Genomic DNA, 19,786 nt, shown 5'->3' with positions numbered 1-19,786 from the left:
ATCTGCGTTTTTATACAATGATTAATTGTCAAACATAGTTTTTTAAAACACATTTTAAAATGTTATTCATAACATGGTAGATAATCTAATAACTAATTCGATGTTACATTTTTATTAATCATTATTATTCTTATTAGTTCAATTAAGAAATTTCATGAAATCATGAAACCGATGACGTGGTTTACTTTTGTATATTGTTTTAATATTTTAAATGCTCTCACATATGTGTGTATTTTGGTATGTATTTTAAAATTTAACAATCAAGTGATTTTCATAATTTGATGAGAAATTTGTTTGTAGATTTACTTTCAAAATGACTGCGTATTGTCAGTTCCTTTTGTGAAAATATTATTAGCATTATCATTGATCATTATCGATTTGTTTGTTATAAGCTATTTTTATGGTTATCTTGAAAATCAAGTAAATTAGATTTTGATAGTAGTTAGTACATTTTAATTATGACAAAGTAGATAGGTATTTCAGCAACTTTGTTAAACGCAACCCACTCCTCAACCTCAAAAGCTGGTTCGCCTTATTTCGTTGGCCGAATATTTGTATGGTCATTTTCCATAAATATAGTGATATTATTATCATTTATGCACAATATTAAATATTAACATATTTAATATTGTGCAATAATAATTTGTAGCGTATAGAGGAATAATGAAAATTTATGTATATAATATACTTAATATTTAGAAGTGCTTTCATTGCATTAAATGATATATAATTTGCTTCACATTAATGTTACTTTTTTTTTTTATAAAGCCAAGAGGTTGGTTTGTCAGCACAGTATCCTAAGGCGAAGTGGCCTAATGTTATTTGGTAATTTAATTTTACTTATTACATACATTTATTTATTAAGTAAATTTTTGTTTTTTAAATTTAAGTAAAAGTATGTAAGTATATCAAGTTTTCAAAATATTTAAAGACACTTAAAATAAACGCTATTTATTTTATTTAATATACCCGGCATATCATATTTCATATCAAATAATTTGCAAATTGATCATATTTGTTTATATTGTAGTATAAATAGATATCACGATAGATTGATATCAATCAATAATAGTAAAAGGTAAAGGTATCATAAAAATAATACAAAATATTAAAGTTGCTGTCAAGTATTTGATTTAAAGAATTGTATTTTGGCGGGCAAACCTACGGCCAATGAAATGAGGCGAACCACTACTATGGGTGAGAAGGGCGGAATGCGTCAAACGGTCCAAAACTCGTTTGTTGCTGACATACCTATCTATTTTGTCATGATTTTAATTACATTTTGACTAAAATTTTATATACATATTCCATATATGACATTTTAAAATATTTATAAAAATAAATTTTTATCAAAAATTTACGAAAAAAGTATGTCTCATGAATAAAAGTACGAAACAGTAAAGTGCATAAAGTATAATAAACAAACATAGTTTAAATGAATTTTAATAATTTCTAATAAAAAATTTTACTCCGTAGCTACAATTTAATGTACTAATACCTTAAATTTAAATTAATATTCATGTTGAAGTACCTCCAATGGGAGGTCTCTTCACTCAGTCTCTTCTGTCTGTTTTTTTTTTTTCTTTTTATGTTATCACTTAAGCTTATTGTTCAATATTGTAACAGATAGCGTAATAATTAAAATTTTGTTAAAAAAAAAAAAAAAAAAAACAATTTAATGTTTTGTATAATAGTTTACTATGGATTACTACTAAACTATTGTTTATTTAGAGCTATGTTATAGTTATCTCGAAAATTAAGTTAAATTATTAATATAATTTTTGATTGAACCACATCAAAAATGTAATTGAATAAATAAATTTTGATAGTAGGCAGCACGTTTTGATGTAATTTTTACTTAAATATGATATAAATACTTAATTAATGACGTTATTAAGTGTTTATAAAAAAAATTTTAGAGAGTTCTTTTCAAAAATTTATTAACGAACAAAATACACCCCTATGACTTCACTATCATAGATGCGGAGTGTTTAATGTCAATTAAAACTTTATCAATATATATGCTTTTTGTATTGGCTGTTTGTGTATTTATATACTTACAACAATGTGCCTTACTCCCACTGATAATAAATGATCCATGTCTGTCATAAAAAACCAACACAATTTTTTTGTAGAAAAATGCTTGTTATTTATTAACAAAATTAATTATTATATGAGAATAATATGTAAAAATGTATTACTTCATTAATGACCATTCTCCATAAATTTTAGTGACTTCTATTTTAACATTTATACTTTATACTATTTTATCAGATGAATGGAGTACAGTTTGCTATGTATAGTATTAATTGGACCGAGAAAAGTATAAAATTAAAAAAAATGCTCTTGTTGGCTATGAGTTTAAATCACACGAACAGATTTAAGATGAATATTACTCCACAAAAATCATTGAATTTAGAAGTATTTGGCTCTGTAAGTTTTTTTTTTTTTTTGAGATAACACTGAAATTGTTATATGATATCAAATTCAATATAAAATATATTCATTATAATGTGTTTGATCTGATTAAAATAATAATAATAAATATATAATAATAATTATCTATTATTCATTTATTTTAGGCGATGCGAGTGTCATATTCTATAATTTCACTATTGGCAAAAAAAACAAGTTCGAAATAAGAATTTATTTTGAATCATTTTTGTTTTTTTATATATTAAGTTTACTTTGTGTTAAATTTTAAAATATAATCTTTAAATTAGGGCATTAAAAACTTGATTTGCAAATAAGCTATATTTTCATTTTAATTTTTGGCATTATTATTAAAAAATACATAAATACCAGAATGTAAGAATAAATAAAGTATTTTTATATGTTGAACAGCTTGGTGAAACAAAAGTAGGTTAGCGCTAATTCTTGAACGTGCGTATAGTACGCGTGTTTGAGGTGCCGCACCCCCATACAAGAGCATTAATCACATATATTTATTATGTAAATCGTTCTAAAATTATGGTAACAGAATAAATTTTATAAGTTTACTACGAAAATATTAAGATAAATAACTTATTATTCTATAACTGTGTAATTTACATTCAAATAATATTGAATAATTTTACATTTTCCATAAGCTTATAAAAAAAATTTGTGCTGAATTGAATATATTTACTTGGAATATTTCTATATATTTAAGCTATGAGTTGTGAACTGTCCTCCTTAATATTTTATAATGTGTATTCTACGAAATGCCTCCTGTTGAAATAGTGTACGCTCATGATTACTTAAAGAAATACAAAATGTAGATCAGCTAAGTTTTAATTTAGATAATTAATTTAATAGGTAATTTAGATGTTTAACTATTTTAAGCGATACAATACACTATTTTCTAAAATCCTATTATTTTTTTGAGACATATTTGTGAAATTTTAAATGTTGTTAAATAAATTATAAAAACATTAATCATATTTATCTGTTATTTAAAGCTTAAACCTTACAATTAATTATAATAAAGCTATATTTGAAATGATTTAAAAATAATTTCATTTAAATAAATAAACCATATTTAAATTATAGTTTTTTTTTTTTAATTTTTAAATTATTAATACATGTTTACAATTAGGACAATAAGTTATGCTATTGTGAATTGTGTCAAATATAATTTTCATTTAATCAAACTCTTATCGGTGTTCAAACAGACAATTATTACTAAAGCAAAGGGGTTATTATGAGTGACATAACATTATTTCCCTTTCAATAAGCGCGTTTAAGTTAAAATGATTTTTTTACTTTGGTTTTGCACTACTTAATAATTTACAATGCTGACAGATTTTTATTTCATTTTTATTACACAAACAGTAAATAATTAAAATGTTTATCAGAAAATCATCAAGTGTAAACTTTTACAAATTCGTTAAAAGGGAAATTATTACGGTATAAATTTTTTTATTATTTTTCAGGATATGTATAGAAAATATTGTTTGCGATAAATATTGAAAACTCTATTTGAACTTTGAATTACTTAATCTGCAAAATTTTGTTGAGAAATGTGTGATGTTTTCATTAACTATTTGTAACAAAATAAACTAGTGCTTATCAAGGGTCAACATTATTCACATGATTTATGTAGTATAATTTTGTATCTGCTCATCAACTATTTAACCCTATTCACCCATATAAAGATCGTAAAACTAAAAATTAGTTTTTGTTGGAAACTGTATTCTTTAGTATTATCCTCGTTTTGTTTTCTAATCCCATATTTCCTTCATTACTCTTAGAATTTCAACGAACAAAAAAATTCAATAATATTGTTATGAGCTTTAATTATTTTATAAGATAGTTTTAAATTACTTACAATTCTATAACTCCATTGATGTCAAAAAAAAACATTTGATATTACAAATAAATGTCATTAATTAATATATTTTTTAGATACAAATTGTTCTACAATATACTTAAATATATAAGTACTAAATTCACGTTCAGAATTAGCTCAGAAATTAACATTTTTAGCTTCGATGCGAAGCTGAGAAGGTATTGGTTTTACTATGATGTGTTTTTTTTTTTTTTTTGTGTCTGTTACCACTTTTTCTCAGCTCTCACCGAACCGATTTCTTTCAATGATACGTCAAAAGATCACAAATTGTATCTAGTCGAAGACATTACCCTCAAAAATTGAAAAAAATTCCCTCGTTCCCCGTAAATGGGGGAAACCTCCAAAAAAATTACAAATTTAAAAATCGCTAATTTTCGAAATTTTTTCAATTTTTTTTACTTAAAAGTGCCATAACTTTTTCAAAAATGAACATATCAATATAATTTTTTTTTTATAAATTCATTATATCATTACCTTTCATTTGGTATATTTTTTTTTTATATGTGACTCTTTACTTGCCCACAAGGGGGGATTTAAAATGATAACTTTTTTACAAAAAAATTAATTTTTTCAACTTGATGTTTGAAAATGTTCCGGAAGGTCTGACACTTTTATATATATCATATATTAAAGCTAATGTAATATACTTTATCATAAAAAAAGAAAATTTCGGACTTTATTTTATCTTCATGGTGAAAACAGACATTAAACTTATTAAAAAAAATACGATTTTTATAAAAAAATTCTTTTTTATATTTTTAACTTTATAATGCTATAACTTTTTGAAAGATGTATGGATCAATATAATTCTTTTTTTTGTAGATGCATGATGTCTTTACCTATCATTTGGTATATTTTTTTTATAAATCTGACTTTTTACCTACCTACAGGGGGGGATTTAAAATGACAACTTTTTCACAAAAAATTGACTTTTTCAACTTAAATTTTGAAAGTGTTCCGGAAGNTACTTTTTTAACTTAAATTTTGAAATTGTTCCGGAAAGTCTGACACTTTTATATATATCTTAAATTAAAGCTAATGTAATGTTCTTTATTATGTAAAAAAAAAATTTCGGACTTTATTTTATCTTCATGGTGAAAACAGACATTAAACTTATTAAAAAAAATACGATTTTTATAAAAAAATTCTTTTTTATATTTTTAACTTTATAATGCTATAACTTTTTGAAAGATGTATGAATCAATATAATTCTTTTTTTTTATAGATGCATGATATCTTTACCTATCATTTGGTATATTTTTTTTATAAATCTGACTTTTTACCTACCTACAGGGGGGGATTTAAAATGACAACTTTTTCACAAAAAATTTACTTTTTCAACTTAAATTTTGAAATTGTTCCGGAAAGTCTGACACTTTTATATATATCTTAAATTAAAGCTAATGTAATGTTCTTTATTATGTAAAAAAAAAATTTCGGACTTTATTTTGTCTTCACGGTGAAAATGGTTACCGAATGCTATTTTTGTGTGAAAATTCTCGATTTTATTTTTTACATTTTTAACTTTATAATGCTATAACTTATTGAAAAGTGTATTGATCAATATAATTTTTTTATGGGAAATACTATTTTTTAATGATCCCTTTTTCATTCAACATACTTTATCTTAATCAGGATATTAATAAGGAACTAGCAGTTTATAAAGCTTTTGAAATAATCCACCAATTTTTTAAAATTAAACACTATCTAAAGATTTGCATCGAAGCGTTTTTTTTTTATAGTGATTTTAATCACTGTCAGATATCATTATACTTAATCCAACGTCACCACTGTTTCGCGACCCCCCTGTGCTGTGTTTTTTTGTTGAATTAAAACTCGAAGTCTATTATTTAAGCATTTTTTTATGATAGAAATTAAAATTATATGGAACAACATATCTAAAAAAGAATGTTTAAAACATTTGTATTTTTAATTAAAATAGTACATTTATAGAAACCTCATATTTTTTTGTAATTATTATTCAACTTTTCAATCATGAACTGTATTATGATTTTACTTTGTCAAATTTGTGTATTGTAATAATTAATGTGTTGATATAATAATTAATAAGTCATTGGAATCGCTATTTTAATGTTTTAATACTTTTAGTTACTAGAATTTTATATTCTATTTAAATGATCACCAAAACTACATAATTTTACCTTTAAAATACTGTTTTCATTTTTCTATTTTTATGTAGGAAAAAAATTTAACTAAGTATTTATACTTTCTTTAATTTTACATTGAATAAAATTTATTCATTATATTTATCCAATGATAAATGATTTTTTACCATGAACTTATAATTAATAAACAACAATTTGAGATAGTATAAGAGGTAAAATTGTGCATCCGATCCTATACAAACATATTACTTATTTTTTACCAATATTTATTTTGACTAGATATCGACTGAATTGGAATTTATTAGAAATTATAAGTGCTGCAAAAACTTTTCACGACTACATAAAAGAACCTCTAATAAAAATAGTTCTGGGATTATTCAATTAAAATAACACTTTGATAGTAAGAAATGCTTATAAGTTGGAATTTTAGGTCATAGACGAAATCATATTCAAAAAAATGAAAGGATAACTAAACATAAGATACTACATTAAAAAAACTCTCATCACCCAAAAATTATCCGTAACCAAAATAAATGGAACTCGGAGCACGTTTGTTAAAACATAATCCATTTATTTATCAATATGTTTTGAAGTTACAGCTTTAGTAGAAATACCACAAGCTAAATTAATATATATTTCAAAATCAGTTTCTGGAAATACCTAAATCCAGGTTTTTTGTTATAAAATGTCTATCCAGTAAAATCTGACACGAACGCTTAGGATTGATAACCGGCCAATAAAAGTATACCGAAAACCATGTGAAAAAAGAGGAACAGGACGGGATTACAACCTTCAACCCAGGGCATCGTAGCCACAAACTTTACCACTAGGCGACCATAGACTTGTAATGCAGATCTGGATACACTTTTTAAGGTNAACTTGTAATGCAGATCTGGGTACACTTTTTAAGGTGTTTTAAAATTTTTAAAGTGATATGCAGACACGGCATCGTGTCAAATCAAATGTGTTTAGAACAATAAAATAAAAATGTTTACAAATACTAAAGAATCAGTATTATATGTATATATGCTTGAATGTGTTAATGATTGAACTTAATTTAATATTTAGTAAAGTTATACAACAAATATAATATTTTCATAAACAGCAATTAAAAATTTATATATTTGTGTTTCATTAATCAGTTAATTTCAAAATTTGTCATTTTAATGAACGATTAATAAAAAAAAAGCAAATAATAATATAATATGGTTTATTATAATTGAACAATTAGTAGTTCCACATCCAGTGAATGGTCTTTATAACCTACTCCAATTTTAAATATTTTTTGAAAAAATAACAATGTTTAATTAACGAATCATTCTGTATAGATAGCTCTAAAATATTAAAAACTTTGATTTTTAATCACTTAATCACTTGAATTACTTAAAATTAAATGTGACATATTAAGATGCACACGCTATATAAACCAAAAAAAAATAAATATAGTTTATAAAAACTAAAAAAACCCGCTTTTAAAGCATATCGAACTAAAAATTATTTTTAACTTTTTAGTTCGATGTGTTTTAAAATCGTGTTTTTTTAGTTTTTTTAAACTATATTTATTTTGCTCTTTTTAGTTTCATGTTATGATAGTAGTTACTCTCAATATCATGGTTGTAATGGGTAACGGATTATCAGGGTTCGATTCCGGTGAGGGAGTCTAAGAAACAACTACCACATCCAAGGAATGCAGCAGGTGCGTAAATTACCCACTCCCGGAACATGAAGGTAGTGACGAAAAATGACGATACGGGAATCATCCTTTGTAATCAGAATGAATACACTCTATATCTCTTAATAAGAATAAAGCGTGTTCATATATATATTTTTAATAGTAATTAGAATATATATATACAATTAAAGCGACTTGAGTACGTAATAGTATCATGCACGAGGTATAAACTTGTTTTTGTGAGCGGGGGGAACGTTATACCTAAGGTATAAACGGCGGCAGCGGCGGTAGGAATATATAAATATATATACGTAAGGCGCTTACACGCGGGCGGTATAGGTCAGTCAAAATAAAATTTTTTTTATATATATATATAATTGATGACAGGCACGCGATTACGGGTACGAAAACCAAAAATATAAAACTATACAGAATTAGTGTTTTATGCGATCGGTGAGCGGGGTGGGGTGAATGCGTTACGACGTCTAGTCTAGACGACGGGATACGCGAGAATAATAACACGTGCCGCGTGGAAAGTTACAAACACACATCACACATACAAGTGAAACTAATATAAGCGTGTTAACATAAATAAAAACTAACAACGAAACCTTTATCAACTGCGACACGTCTTACAAGACTTGCAGCTAAGCGCATCCGGAGGATAACAGTAAAACCGGTTATGGCAGGTCGCCTTTATGACGATGAATAACCAAAACTCACTAAGCCATTCCGTTATGGTACGACCGAACAAGTACTAACAGTTAGAATTAAGTGAACTGATTTTAATGATATGAGATATTTTGTAATATAATGTTTTAAAAATAACACAAATAATTACAATTTTCTCAAATTCAGTTAACAAAAGTAATATGTACAAAGTTGTATGCAAATGTACATTTTTACTCAATTTCATAAAAAAAATTATAGTTTCACAATATTTAATTATATAATCAACATTTTTATAATTTTAAATAAAAATTTAAAACATTAAAGAACAATCGTTAGGGTTTTTTTTTATAATAATATATTTCAAGAGCTATTTGGTATGTATAAATTAGCAATTGTTAAACTTCGAAATCCGAAATATTTCCAAATATAGATATAAAAAAATATGCTTATGTGGCGGTCGAATGTTCTAGAATATTCGGCCGCCGCCGCCTCTAGAAGATGCCTCTGACTACTTAAGGGCAAGATCGTCGCTCCAGTCAATCACTTACGCATTCTGTCTTAAACGCGCTTCGTCTCTCGCTGTTATTTGTTAGTTCGTTGTAATATAGTATAGTTGTAATTAAACCGTAAAAGTGTTTATTACTTCTATGTATTACTCCTCGCTACATTGGTGACCTCGACGATAACAAGTATGAACGCCGAAGAACTACGCAATCAATTGGAGGAGTTACGCCAAGAAAACGCTCGCCTTGCAGCACTACAGGCACAGCAATATCCAACAGCTTCAGTGAATCGCGTTGCCGTCAAGTTCCCACCTTTCTGGTCTTATGGTTCTCACAGGTTGACTCGCAGTTTGCAATCTCGGGAATAACAAGTGAGGAAACAAAATTTAATTATGTTGTAGCTCAGCTTGATACGCGTTACGCCGCCGAAGTAGAGGATATTATTACTAACCCACCGCCTACTGAACGCTACAAACATCTACGCGCAAAACTTGTTGAACGGTTGTCTATCTCAGAAGAACAACGTGTGCGGCAACTCATCAATGAAGAAGAACTAGGTGACCGTAAGCCATCACAGTTCTTACGACATCTCCGTTCCCTTGCCGGCACTACTACATTACAAGACAATATTTTACGTCAACTTTGGCTCCGCCGTCTACCATCACATGCACAAGCTATTTTAACCGCACAATCAGAGCTTCCTCTGGATAAGGTAGCCGAGCTGGCTGACAAAATTGTTGAAGTGCAGCCAGCCCCCTCGCAATTCGCCCATGCTGTTGCCACGACGAACAATAAAAAGGAACTCGATGTTTTAGCTGCCATTGAAGCACTCACAAAACAGGTAAGCGAATTATGTGCTAAACGCCCGCAACGTTCCCGCTCTAGGTCACGTAACCGTTCAAACGTGGAACTGACTAACGGCAAAGGATGGTGTTGGTATCATAGCACTTATGGAGAAAAGGCTGCCAAATGTAAGGCTCCCTGCAAGTATCAGGAAAACTCCAACGACAGTCAGTAGCGGCGGCAACAGACTGTCCGAACCCGAGCAGCCGCCTGTTTGTTACAGATCAAATAACAAAACGCCAATTTTTAGTCGACTCCGGTTCCGACTTATCTTGTTACCCTCAACGGCTACTACGGGAACGACGCCATGCCACCGATTACGACCTCAGCGCGGCCAACAACAGTACCATAAAAACTTACGGGACGGTCCATCTCAATTTGAATTTAGGACTTCGACGCAGTTTCCCGTGGAGTTTTATTGTCGCCGACGTGAGTACTCCTATCGTTGGTTCTGACTTCATGGCATACTACCACTTGCTGCCGGATTGCCGTACCAAACGTCTTATTGATGTTGTCACAGGCTTGGCTGTGAATGGTAAGGTTGGGTTGGGTTTCAACAATCCACTATCGCTAGTAAAAGCTGATGATTTAGAGCAGTATACTAATTATATTGAACAAAAAAAAGAGTTATGTTCATGACTATAGGGTAACCAATTTCTTTTGATTTTGTCTGTGATCCTGGAATAATTTTATAATAATCTTTAGTTGTATTAAATGGTAAAGGAGAGTCATCCGTCTTTTTCTCTGGGTGATTTGGATGAAACGATAAAAAATATTTATATTTTGTTTATTTTTGGGCTTAAAAAAATAATTAAAATTTGTTTGATGGTCAATCACTATATTTAAATTATTTTTGACTAGAAGGTCACATAAATCAATTTTGACTTCAGAATTAGTGATTTGAAGGTCAATATTTTCGTCGTTACGCAAATAAATTTTAACCTCAGAATTGTCCGACTGCATTTATATAACTAGATGAATGTGGCACAGAAATATCATAATTATCGAGTGTTTGATTTTTACGAGGTATCTTTATCGGCTCTAAATTGGGGTTATTTTACAAAGCAGTTAGAAAATAATTTGTCTTTTTTTAGATTTATTTGCTATCTCCTCGAGACATTTCTTGTTATGTTCTTTTTGTTTTAAAGAACCGCTCTTATGATATTTTTTATTTTGGTCGATGTTATCATATTCCATTATAAATTAGCCTAATAAATACAAAATTAATTGTATTTTTTTTTTTAACTAAAAATATGATATTAGGGTTAGTAAATATTGTAGTAGTATTCGATTCCAAAACTTAATAATTTTTATAAAAATGATATCAAATGAAAGGAAAATATCTAAGGTTTCAGTATAAAAAAATTATTATGATTTTTGAAAAAGTTATGGAAGTTTTAAGAAAAAAAAATGACAAAATTTACCAATTTTTTTGGATATTTCTCCCATTTGCGAGGAACGAGGGAAAATTTTTCAATTTTTAAGTGTAATGTCTTCAACTAGATACAATTTGAGATCTTTTGACGTATTGTTGAAAGAAATCGGTCCAGTGAGAGCTGAGAAAAAGTGGCAACGGACAAAAAAAAAAAACATCATAGTAAAATTAATACCTTCTCAGCTTCGCATCAAAGCTAAAAAAAACGTAGTTTAATAAAAAATTATTTTGTTTGGATGTATTATGTTTAAAACGGCCTCCCTAGGTTATTTTGAAAATTACACTACTTGATGTTTGTCTATTACAACGAAAAGAATGTTCTCAATTTTATTTTTGGATTTTTTGAAAAATTATTTAAAAATAATTTTTACTTTTTTCCTAAACACTATTTTTTTTTTTAATTTTAGCTTCGATGCGAAACTGAGAAAGTACTATTTTACCATGACGTGTTTTTTTTATCTGCCGCCTACTTTTCTCAGCTTAGACATGACCGATTTTGATGAACTATACGTAAAAAGACCAATAATTGAATCTAATCGTATCCCGTAAAAGGGGAAAGTATTAAAAAAAAAAATAATGTGCTATCGTTTTAATATTAACTTCAACCATAAAAACCAATAGAAAAATTAAATGCTTTTGTTAAATTATCTGACTTTTCTAAAAATAATATTAATGTTTTTCGTGTTACAGTCAGTAAAATTAAGTTTTTATAATCAAAAAAGTTGTTTTTTTCTTGTTGCCAAAATTTCAGAAATTCTCTAATATTTGTTTAGAAAGGTAAGAAAACTACATGGTACGAGTAAATTACAAATGGGATTCTCCATGAAAACTTTTAGTAAAATCGAAAAAACGGAAAAATATCATACTTTACACATAGCTTTAATATTGATTAATGTGGATGCTCTTTATATTGTAATATACGTGCAGTATAATTTAAATTTTTTATTTGTTGCTAAGCAAGAATGAGTAAACATAATTTTATACGCTATAGTTATAGATTTACGTAATTATTGCATGCACTTCCAATTTTATTTAGTATACATGTCATAAAGAGTCGGATTGAGATTTTTCAGCCTACCAAGATTTTATGTTTCAGCCCTTAACAAAAAGTCAGCCAATACGACAAAAGCTGTTGTACTCATCACTTATTTTATTTACATCCTAGTCAAAGAAAAAACATAATTATTCTTTTGTGATCACTTTTTAGTAGATGAATTCATTATATGCGATCTAACCTACCCCTCAAGGAATCGAACATCCATTCATATTCCGACTCAATCTATCTCTTATAGTTATAATAATTCGCTGTACTGTATGCTTCGTAGTGCCAATCAACGCCATTAGCACATTTTTACTAGCACCCCTCTGTTGTATCACTAAGTACTGTATTATTATATACTTAATCTTTAATTAATAAAATCACTTAGTTGTAAACATTATGTAAATTGCCGTTTGGCGCGAATAAATTAAATAAAATAATTTTTTTTTTTGATTGTCAGGAAAGAAATTGAGGATTTTTGTAAAAAAAACATTATTAAAATTTAGGCAGTTGGCTTTTACTAACTAATTTGCTGTAGTATCATGGAGGCCCATATACCATAATTTTTGGGGGCCCCACCGCGATTTTCCCGAAATCCCGGTGGGCCAGTCCGCACACAAAATTGCAACACAAAATTATAAAATATCAATTTTATACTATACTTAATTGCTATAATAAATATTTATTCATATCATATACTTATAAATCAAAGAACTACTAATCAGGAATAATGAAGGAATTAGGAATTTCATTTTGCTTTTGATATAATCCACCAATTTCTTAAAATTCTATCTATAGATTACCATCGAACCGTTTTTATTATGATAGTGATTTTAATAACTGCCAGATATCATCTATACTGGACCCAACTATGCCAAGACCCACTGTGCCGCCACATCACTGTTCTACCTTTTTTTTTTTATATAACTTTTGCTACTTTTTCTCAGCTCTCACTGGACCGATTTCTTTTAACAATACGTCAAAAGATCACAAATTGTATCTAGTTGAAGACATTACCCTTAAAAATTTAAAAATTTTCCCTCGTTCCCCGCAAATGGGGGAAATATCCAAAAAAATTACAAATTTAAAAATCGGTAAATTTTGTCATTTTTTTCACTTTTTTTTCTTAAAACTTCCATAACTTTTTCAAAAATAAACAAATAAACTTAATTTTTTTTTAAACTAAAACCTTAGATATTTTTCTTTTATTTGATAACATTTTTTGAAAATTTAACACTTAACCTGCTTATTGGGGGGGGATTTAAAATAGCAACTTTTTTACAAAAACTAACTTTTTCAACTTAATTTTTGAAAATGTTCCGGAAATACTGCATCCTTTAAACGTATATCAAATTAAAGCTTATTTTATGTTCTATAAAATCAAAAAAAAAAAAATTTGTCCCGACGACCTATCTTCTATGCGCAAATGGCTACCATATTCAAAAATATGCTATTTTTTATTAAAATTCTAGGTTTTATATTTTATTTTAAAATATCGTATTAGGAGAACACATGGTGAAAATAGCTACCGTATTTAAAAATATGCTATTATTGTGTTAATATTCTTGGTTTTGTATTTTATTTTATTATAAGGGGATTACACTGATTTTCATAAATCAGTAATAAATTATAAATTTATTAAATCAATAAATCAAAATCAATAATAAATTCTTTATTATTTTTATAATTTCTCCGTTTAAATTACAATATTAAATTATTGAATATCAATTACATACTAAATTTAATAATTATAATTAGTATTTATTCATATATTATATTTTAAAATCAAAGAACTACTAATTAAGATATAATCAAAGAAATAAGAGTTGATGTTGCTTTTGGAATAATCCACCAATTTTTCTAAATGAAACACTATCTACAGATTTGCATCGAAACGTTTCTTATGATTGTGATTTTAATCACTGTCAAATATCATCTATACTTGTCGCATCTATGACTTGTCTACACTGTGCCTCAAACCCACTGTGCTACCGTTTTTTTTTTAATTTTTTTAAAATACATTTTTTCTCAATTTATTAATCATAAATATTTTTTATGTTCAAACCTTATACCTTATAATGATTTATTTTTAAATTATTATTACTTTATTATTTATAATTATAATTTAAATATTTTTAAATAAAAATTTATTTTTTCATATTTATTTATTTTTTAAGTGGCAATATAAGTAATTAACTAGCTTATTTCTTAAATAATGACGTAATTAAGAAAATTACTAGTCAATAACAACTATTGGACCAGTATTTTTGAAACTATTAAAACGTTATAGTGAAGGTTCGACATAAGGTGTGGGTGTAGTTATTTTTATCACTAGCCATTTTTTAGCTGCAATCGTCCTCCTACCATGGTGTAGAAATGGCAATAACATCTGAAGTAATATTTCAAAAATTGTTATCTAACAGTCATTTTTGTAATAAGATCATTTAAATAATATAGTCAGTTATGTATTTTGTTATTTTTAAAAATAAAGTAACATCCTTATAACGTATAAGAGATGAATAAAAAATACTTAATCATTGATAAATTGAGAAAAACATTCCCCTAAAAGATATCAAAAAATAAAATCTAGAAATTATTTTTATTTTTCGATTAATTAAATGATTCATGATAAATGCATTATTAGTATAAGCATTAAAAATTTTAAAAATAAGTTAATTGTTACCACAATTGTGAACAGCAGAATCCCTTTATTTTACTAATTATAAATACCCAATATAATACTGTCAAATTCAGTGAATATATCACAAGTCTAACTCATATTTTTCAAACAGACAAAATAAATTATTGTGTGTGAAAGTCATATACTAATTACTCAATTAATTAAAAAGAAAAGAACAACAAGAAAAATACAAAAAAATAATAAATAATATTAATTTCAGACATCTTTTTTTTTTTAAATCAATTAGTCATACAAGGGCAGAACAACCTTACTCCGAAATAAAATGCAAAACCAAATTCGAGAGAAATTTATTTTAAATGATCGAATATTAAAGATTCTAAATTTGCATTGTGAACTTAATCCATTTAATCTGACAGCAATACGCAATTTCAAGTTTTATCATCTCTTTTATGCTCTATTATTATTATTGGAATTTATTGTAATCAATTGCTATGTGTTTATTGGTTTTTACTATGTGAAAAACGATTTTATTTCAGCTACACAATTATTTATATATATTATATCCGCTATTCAAATATATCTAAACAACTATAGACTTTCTAAAAAATATGGTGAATTAAGGAGATTATTAGTTGCAACAAGTAGCTATTTTCTGTCTTCTAATTATAAAGCAAAATATATGTTTAAACACAGCGAATCTAAGTGTACTAAAATAATAAATATAATCTTTTTTATGTATATTTCGGCGTGTTTAGTTTGGTTCCTTAGTCCATTACTTATAAAAGAATTTCCTTTAAAAAGAAGAGACGGCAGTCTGGTTATTTACCATAACAACATCCTAAATTCATTCTTAAGTTTTATACTCATTTCGGTTTATGAGGGAATATATCCAATTGTTTATCTATTGGAAGCTTTCGTATTAGTACATATTTGTTCTGAATTGATTTTCTACTATACAATAGTTATACAATTTTGTTGGATGTTATCAGCTCAACTGAAAATAATTGCGTTTGAATTCGAATCATTTGGATATGAAAATGTTGAATTAGGTACGTGTGAAATGATTATAGTTAATCTTTATTTTATCAATGATTTTTGATAATACAGAAGGAAAACATAATTTTTTCATTACTAGTAAGATTTTAAATTAATTATTAATTTTCCAAATAGAACAAAAAAACGACTCTTACTACATGAAACATTTGAATCAAATACTTTTGGATCAGACAAAGATAAATGTGTAAGTTGATAAAATTATTTTATATCAAGGTGGCTACAATCATTGTAATCTTTTTTATACTTAACACTTATTTTTATGTATTGTTAAAATGATATATTTATTCTTATCATCATGTTACGAACAGTATCTGCGTTTTTATACAATGATTAATTGTCAAACGCAATTGTCATATATTTCAACACATTTTAAAATGTTATTCATAACATGGTAGATAATCCAATAACAAATTCGATGTTACATTTTTATTAGTCATTATTATTCTTATTAGGTCAATTAGGAAGTTTCATGAAATCATGAAACCGATGACGTTGTTTACATATGTATACTGTTTAAATCTTTTAAATGCTCTCACATATGTGTGTATATTGGTATGTATTTTTAAACTTAGCAATCAAGTGATTTTCATAATTTGATGAAAAATATGTTTGTAGATTTACTTTCAAAATGACTGTGTATTGTCAGTTACTTTTGTGAAAATATTAATAGCAACATCAGTGGTTATTATCAATTTGTTTTTTATAAGCCATTTTTATGGTTATCTTGAAAATCAAGTAAATTATATTTTGACAGTAGTTAGTACATTTTAATTACATTTTGACTAAAATTTTATATAAATACTCTATTTATGACATANACTAAAATTTTATGTAAATACTCTATTTATGACATATTAAAATATTTATAAAAATAAATTTTTATCAAAAATATACGAGAAAAGTATGTTCTTCAAATAAAAGTACGAAATAGTAAAGTGCAAAAAGTATAATAAACAAACATAGTTTAAATGAATTTTAATAATTTTTAATAAAAAATTTTACTCCGTAGCTACATTTTAATGTTTTGTATAATAGTTTACTATGGATTACTACTAAACTCTTGTTTATTTTGTGTTATTTCGAAAATCAAGTTAAGTAATTAACTTTTTAATTAAAATAGTTTATTATTGTGATATTATCTACTTAATATAATTTTTGATTGGTCCACATCAATAATGTAATTGAATTTATTAGATATTGATAGTAGGCAGCACGTTTTGATGTAATTTTTACTTAAATATGATTTAAATACTTAATTAATAACGTTATTAAGTGTTCATAAAAAAATTTTTAGAGAGTTCTTTTCAAAAATTTATTAACGAACAAAATAAACTCTTTGTTAAAGTATACATCAGTAAATGGAGCAAAAATCTATAAAAAAAATAAACATCATTAAATGATAAAAAAATTCTTTTTAAGTTCATCCATTATGCATTGTTAGGCTATCAACTTTTTTTTTCTTGAAATGAGTACGCATATTTTGATATAATAAAATGTTTGAAGTTTTATTTTAATAATAGATGGCAATTGAATTTTTAATATAAATATTTTCGTTTATTAGAAATAAAAATCGAAAGTATCAAGTTGTTTGAGTTAATATACATATTTAATACACTAGGGATTACAAATACAAGTATTGAATTGGTTTCTTATGACGTCGCTATTACATACACGGAGTGTTTAATGACAATTATTGTATTGCCTGTTGGTGTATTTATATACTTACAACAATGTGCCTTACTACCATTGATAATAAATGCTGCGTATCTGTAAATACCAATATCATAAGAAACAAACACAATTTTTTTAAGTAGAAAGTATTGTTATTTATAAGTAAAATTAATTATTATATGAGAATAATATGTGAACATTTATTACTTCATTCATAACTTTTCTCCATAAATTTAATTGACTTCTATTTTAACATTTATACTTTGTACTATTTTATCAGATGAATGGACTACAGTTTGCTATTTATAGTACTAATTGGACCGATAAAAGTATAAAATTAAAAAAAATGATCTTATTGGCTATGATTTTAAATAACACGAACAAATTAAAGATGAATATTACTCCACAAAAATCATTGAATCTAGAAGTATTTGGCTCGGTAAGTCTTTTTTTTTTAGAGAAAGAACTGAAATCGTTATATTTTATCAAATTCAATGTAAAATATATTCATTATAATGCACGTGACTTGATTAAAATAATAATAATAAATATATAATAATAATTATGAATTAATAATTTATTTTAGGCGATGCGTGTGTCCTATTCTATAATTTCACTCTTGGCAAAAGAAACAATTTCGAAATAAGAATTTATTTTGAATCTTTTGTGTTTTATTATATATTAAGTTCACTTTGTGTTAAATTTTACAATGTAATCTTTAAATTAAAACATTAAAAACTTGATTAGTAAATTATTTTCATTTTAATTTTTGGCAGTATTATTAAAAAATACATAAATACCAGAATCTAATATAAGAATACATGAAGTATTCGTATGTGTTGAACAGCTCGGTGAAACTAAGGTAGTTACGTGCTAATTCTTGAACGTGCGTATAGTACGCGTGTTTGTTGTGCCGTACTTCCATACGCAAAAGCTTACTCCTTCGACCTTGATGTTTAAGTACATTACAGTATTGACACATGGATTTAAATATATATTGTTACTAGTACCGCCGTCGATAATGTCATAATACTGTAGTAATACAAAAATAAGCGTATATGAAGTGGGTGTGTTTTGTATGTGTTGACCAAGGTTTGGATATTTGGAAATTTAGTCAATTCGCGACCAACGAAGTTCTATAGGGGTTGTAGAGTTCGAGGGTTTAGAACAATAAAGACAAGTAGATATGAAGAAATAAATTTGGATCCACTTTATTTAATGATAAAAACTAATTATTTAGTAGGTACCTCTAATAGGACACTGAGGGAACGAGGCAGTAATCCGACCCACGATACCCTGTAATGTGTATATGTATAAAGTGCAAACAATTTAGTAAAATTACTAAAGAAAGAATTGATCTATTGCTCTATCGTTCTTCACTCAGATTATTAATTCTAAATAATTGGGATAATATAAATTTACTTACTTCTTTTAGATAGATTGTATAAAAATCGTAGATAGTCAAAATGCTAAGTGTAACACTTTTTCTCAAATTTTGTTAATTCGCATATACGAAAATTCTATAATGTCTCTTTTTATATAAATAAATAAAATCTCGACACAAAATAATTATATATCAATATCGCATTAAAATGTACCGATGACAATACGGGGTCGCGGTTAGTTAAGAGAAATAAATTGGACAAAAGAATTCTGAATTTTATATTGAATTCAGAGTGTCAAAAGTGCCGGTTCGCTCGCTCACAGATGTGCAAGCAGAACTAAACCTTTTTATACTATATTTAATTATCCCCATCATGGGATGTTGTCGTCTGTGCTTTTAGTGATTTTCAGTTTA

General features: G+C 26.7%; 3 protein-coding genes across 5 annotated transcripts in view; all 3 read left to right on the top strand.

The window, feature by feature from the left end:
- LOC126901754 (odorant receptor 46a-like) overlaps positions 1–18,732 on the top strand; it is a 50,125-nt gene extending 31,393 nt beyond the window's left edge. The window contains exons 1-5 of one of the 3 annotated variants that reach the window (XM_050678497.1): positions 16,666–16,708; positions 16,770–16,869; positions 16,933–17,052; positions 18,269–18,427; positions 18,575–18,732. In XM_050678497.1, coding sequence (XP_050534454.1) covers positions 16,692–16,708; positions 16,770–16,869; positions 16,933–17,052; positions 18,269–18,427; positions 18,575–18,634 — 456 coding nt within the window. In that variant the 5' untranslated portion in view covers positions 16,666–16,691 and the 3' untranslated portion in view covers positions 18,635–18,732. Of the gene's footprint in view, positions 1–16,665; positions 16,709–16,769; positions 16,870–16,932; positions 17,074–18,268; positions 18,428–18,574 lie in introns of those variants that run through there. The other 2 variants (XM_050678496.1, XM_050678498.1) reach the window with 2 other exon arrangements.
- Positions 9,492–10,321, top strand: LOC126902115 (uncharacterized). The gene is made up of 2 exons (XM_050679140.1): positions 9,492–9,651; positions 9,705–10,321. Exons 1-2 carry the CDS (start codon positions 9,492–9,494, stop codon positions 10,319–10,321), a joined length of 777 nt encoding a protein of 258 aa, XP_050535097.1.
- The window catches only part of LOC126902114 (odorant receptor 46a-like), a 143,677-nt gene continuing 140,131 nt past the window's right edge, over positions 16,241–19,786 (top strand). Inside the window, exon 1 of the mRNA XM_050679139.1 lies at positions 16,241–16,310. Within this exon, the coding sequence (XP_050535096.1) occupies positions 16,241–16,310 (70 nt within the window). The remainder of the gene's footprint in view (positions 16,311–19,786) is intronic.

This window comes from Daktulosphaira vitifoliae, unplaced genomic scaffold, assembly GCF_025091365.1.
Source record: "Daktulosphaira vitifoliae isolate Bord-2020 unplaced genomic scaffold, ASM2509136v1 Scaffold_3, whole genome shotgun sequence".
In the NCBI taxonomy this organism is placed as follows: Eukaryota; Metazoa; Arthropoda; class Insecta; order Hemiptera; family Phylloxeridae; genus Daktulosphaira; species Daktulosphaira vitifoliae.
The sequence above is the reverse complement of the archived record's forward strand: the minus strand, read 5'-3'. Positions and strand labels throughout refer to the sequence as shown.

What these genes read in the sequence shown, in the direction of transcription:
- LOC126902115 (XM_050679140.1), top strand. Translation starts at nt 9,492, where the DNA reads ATGAACGCCGAAGAACTACGCAATCAATTGGAGGAGTTACGCCAAGAA. An exon ending in TTCTCACAGGTTGACTCGCA is followed by an intron (nt 9,652 to 9,704) that starts GTTTGCAATCTC and finishes ATTATGTTGTAG; the next exon opens with CTCAGCTTGATACGCGTTAC.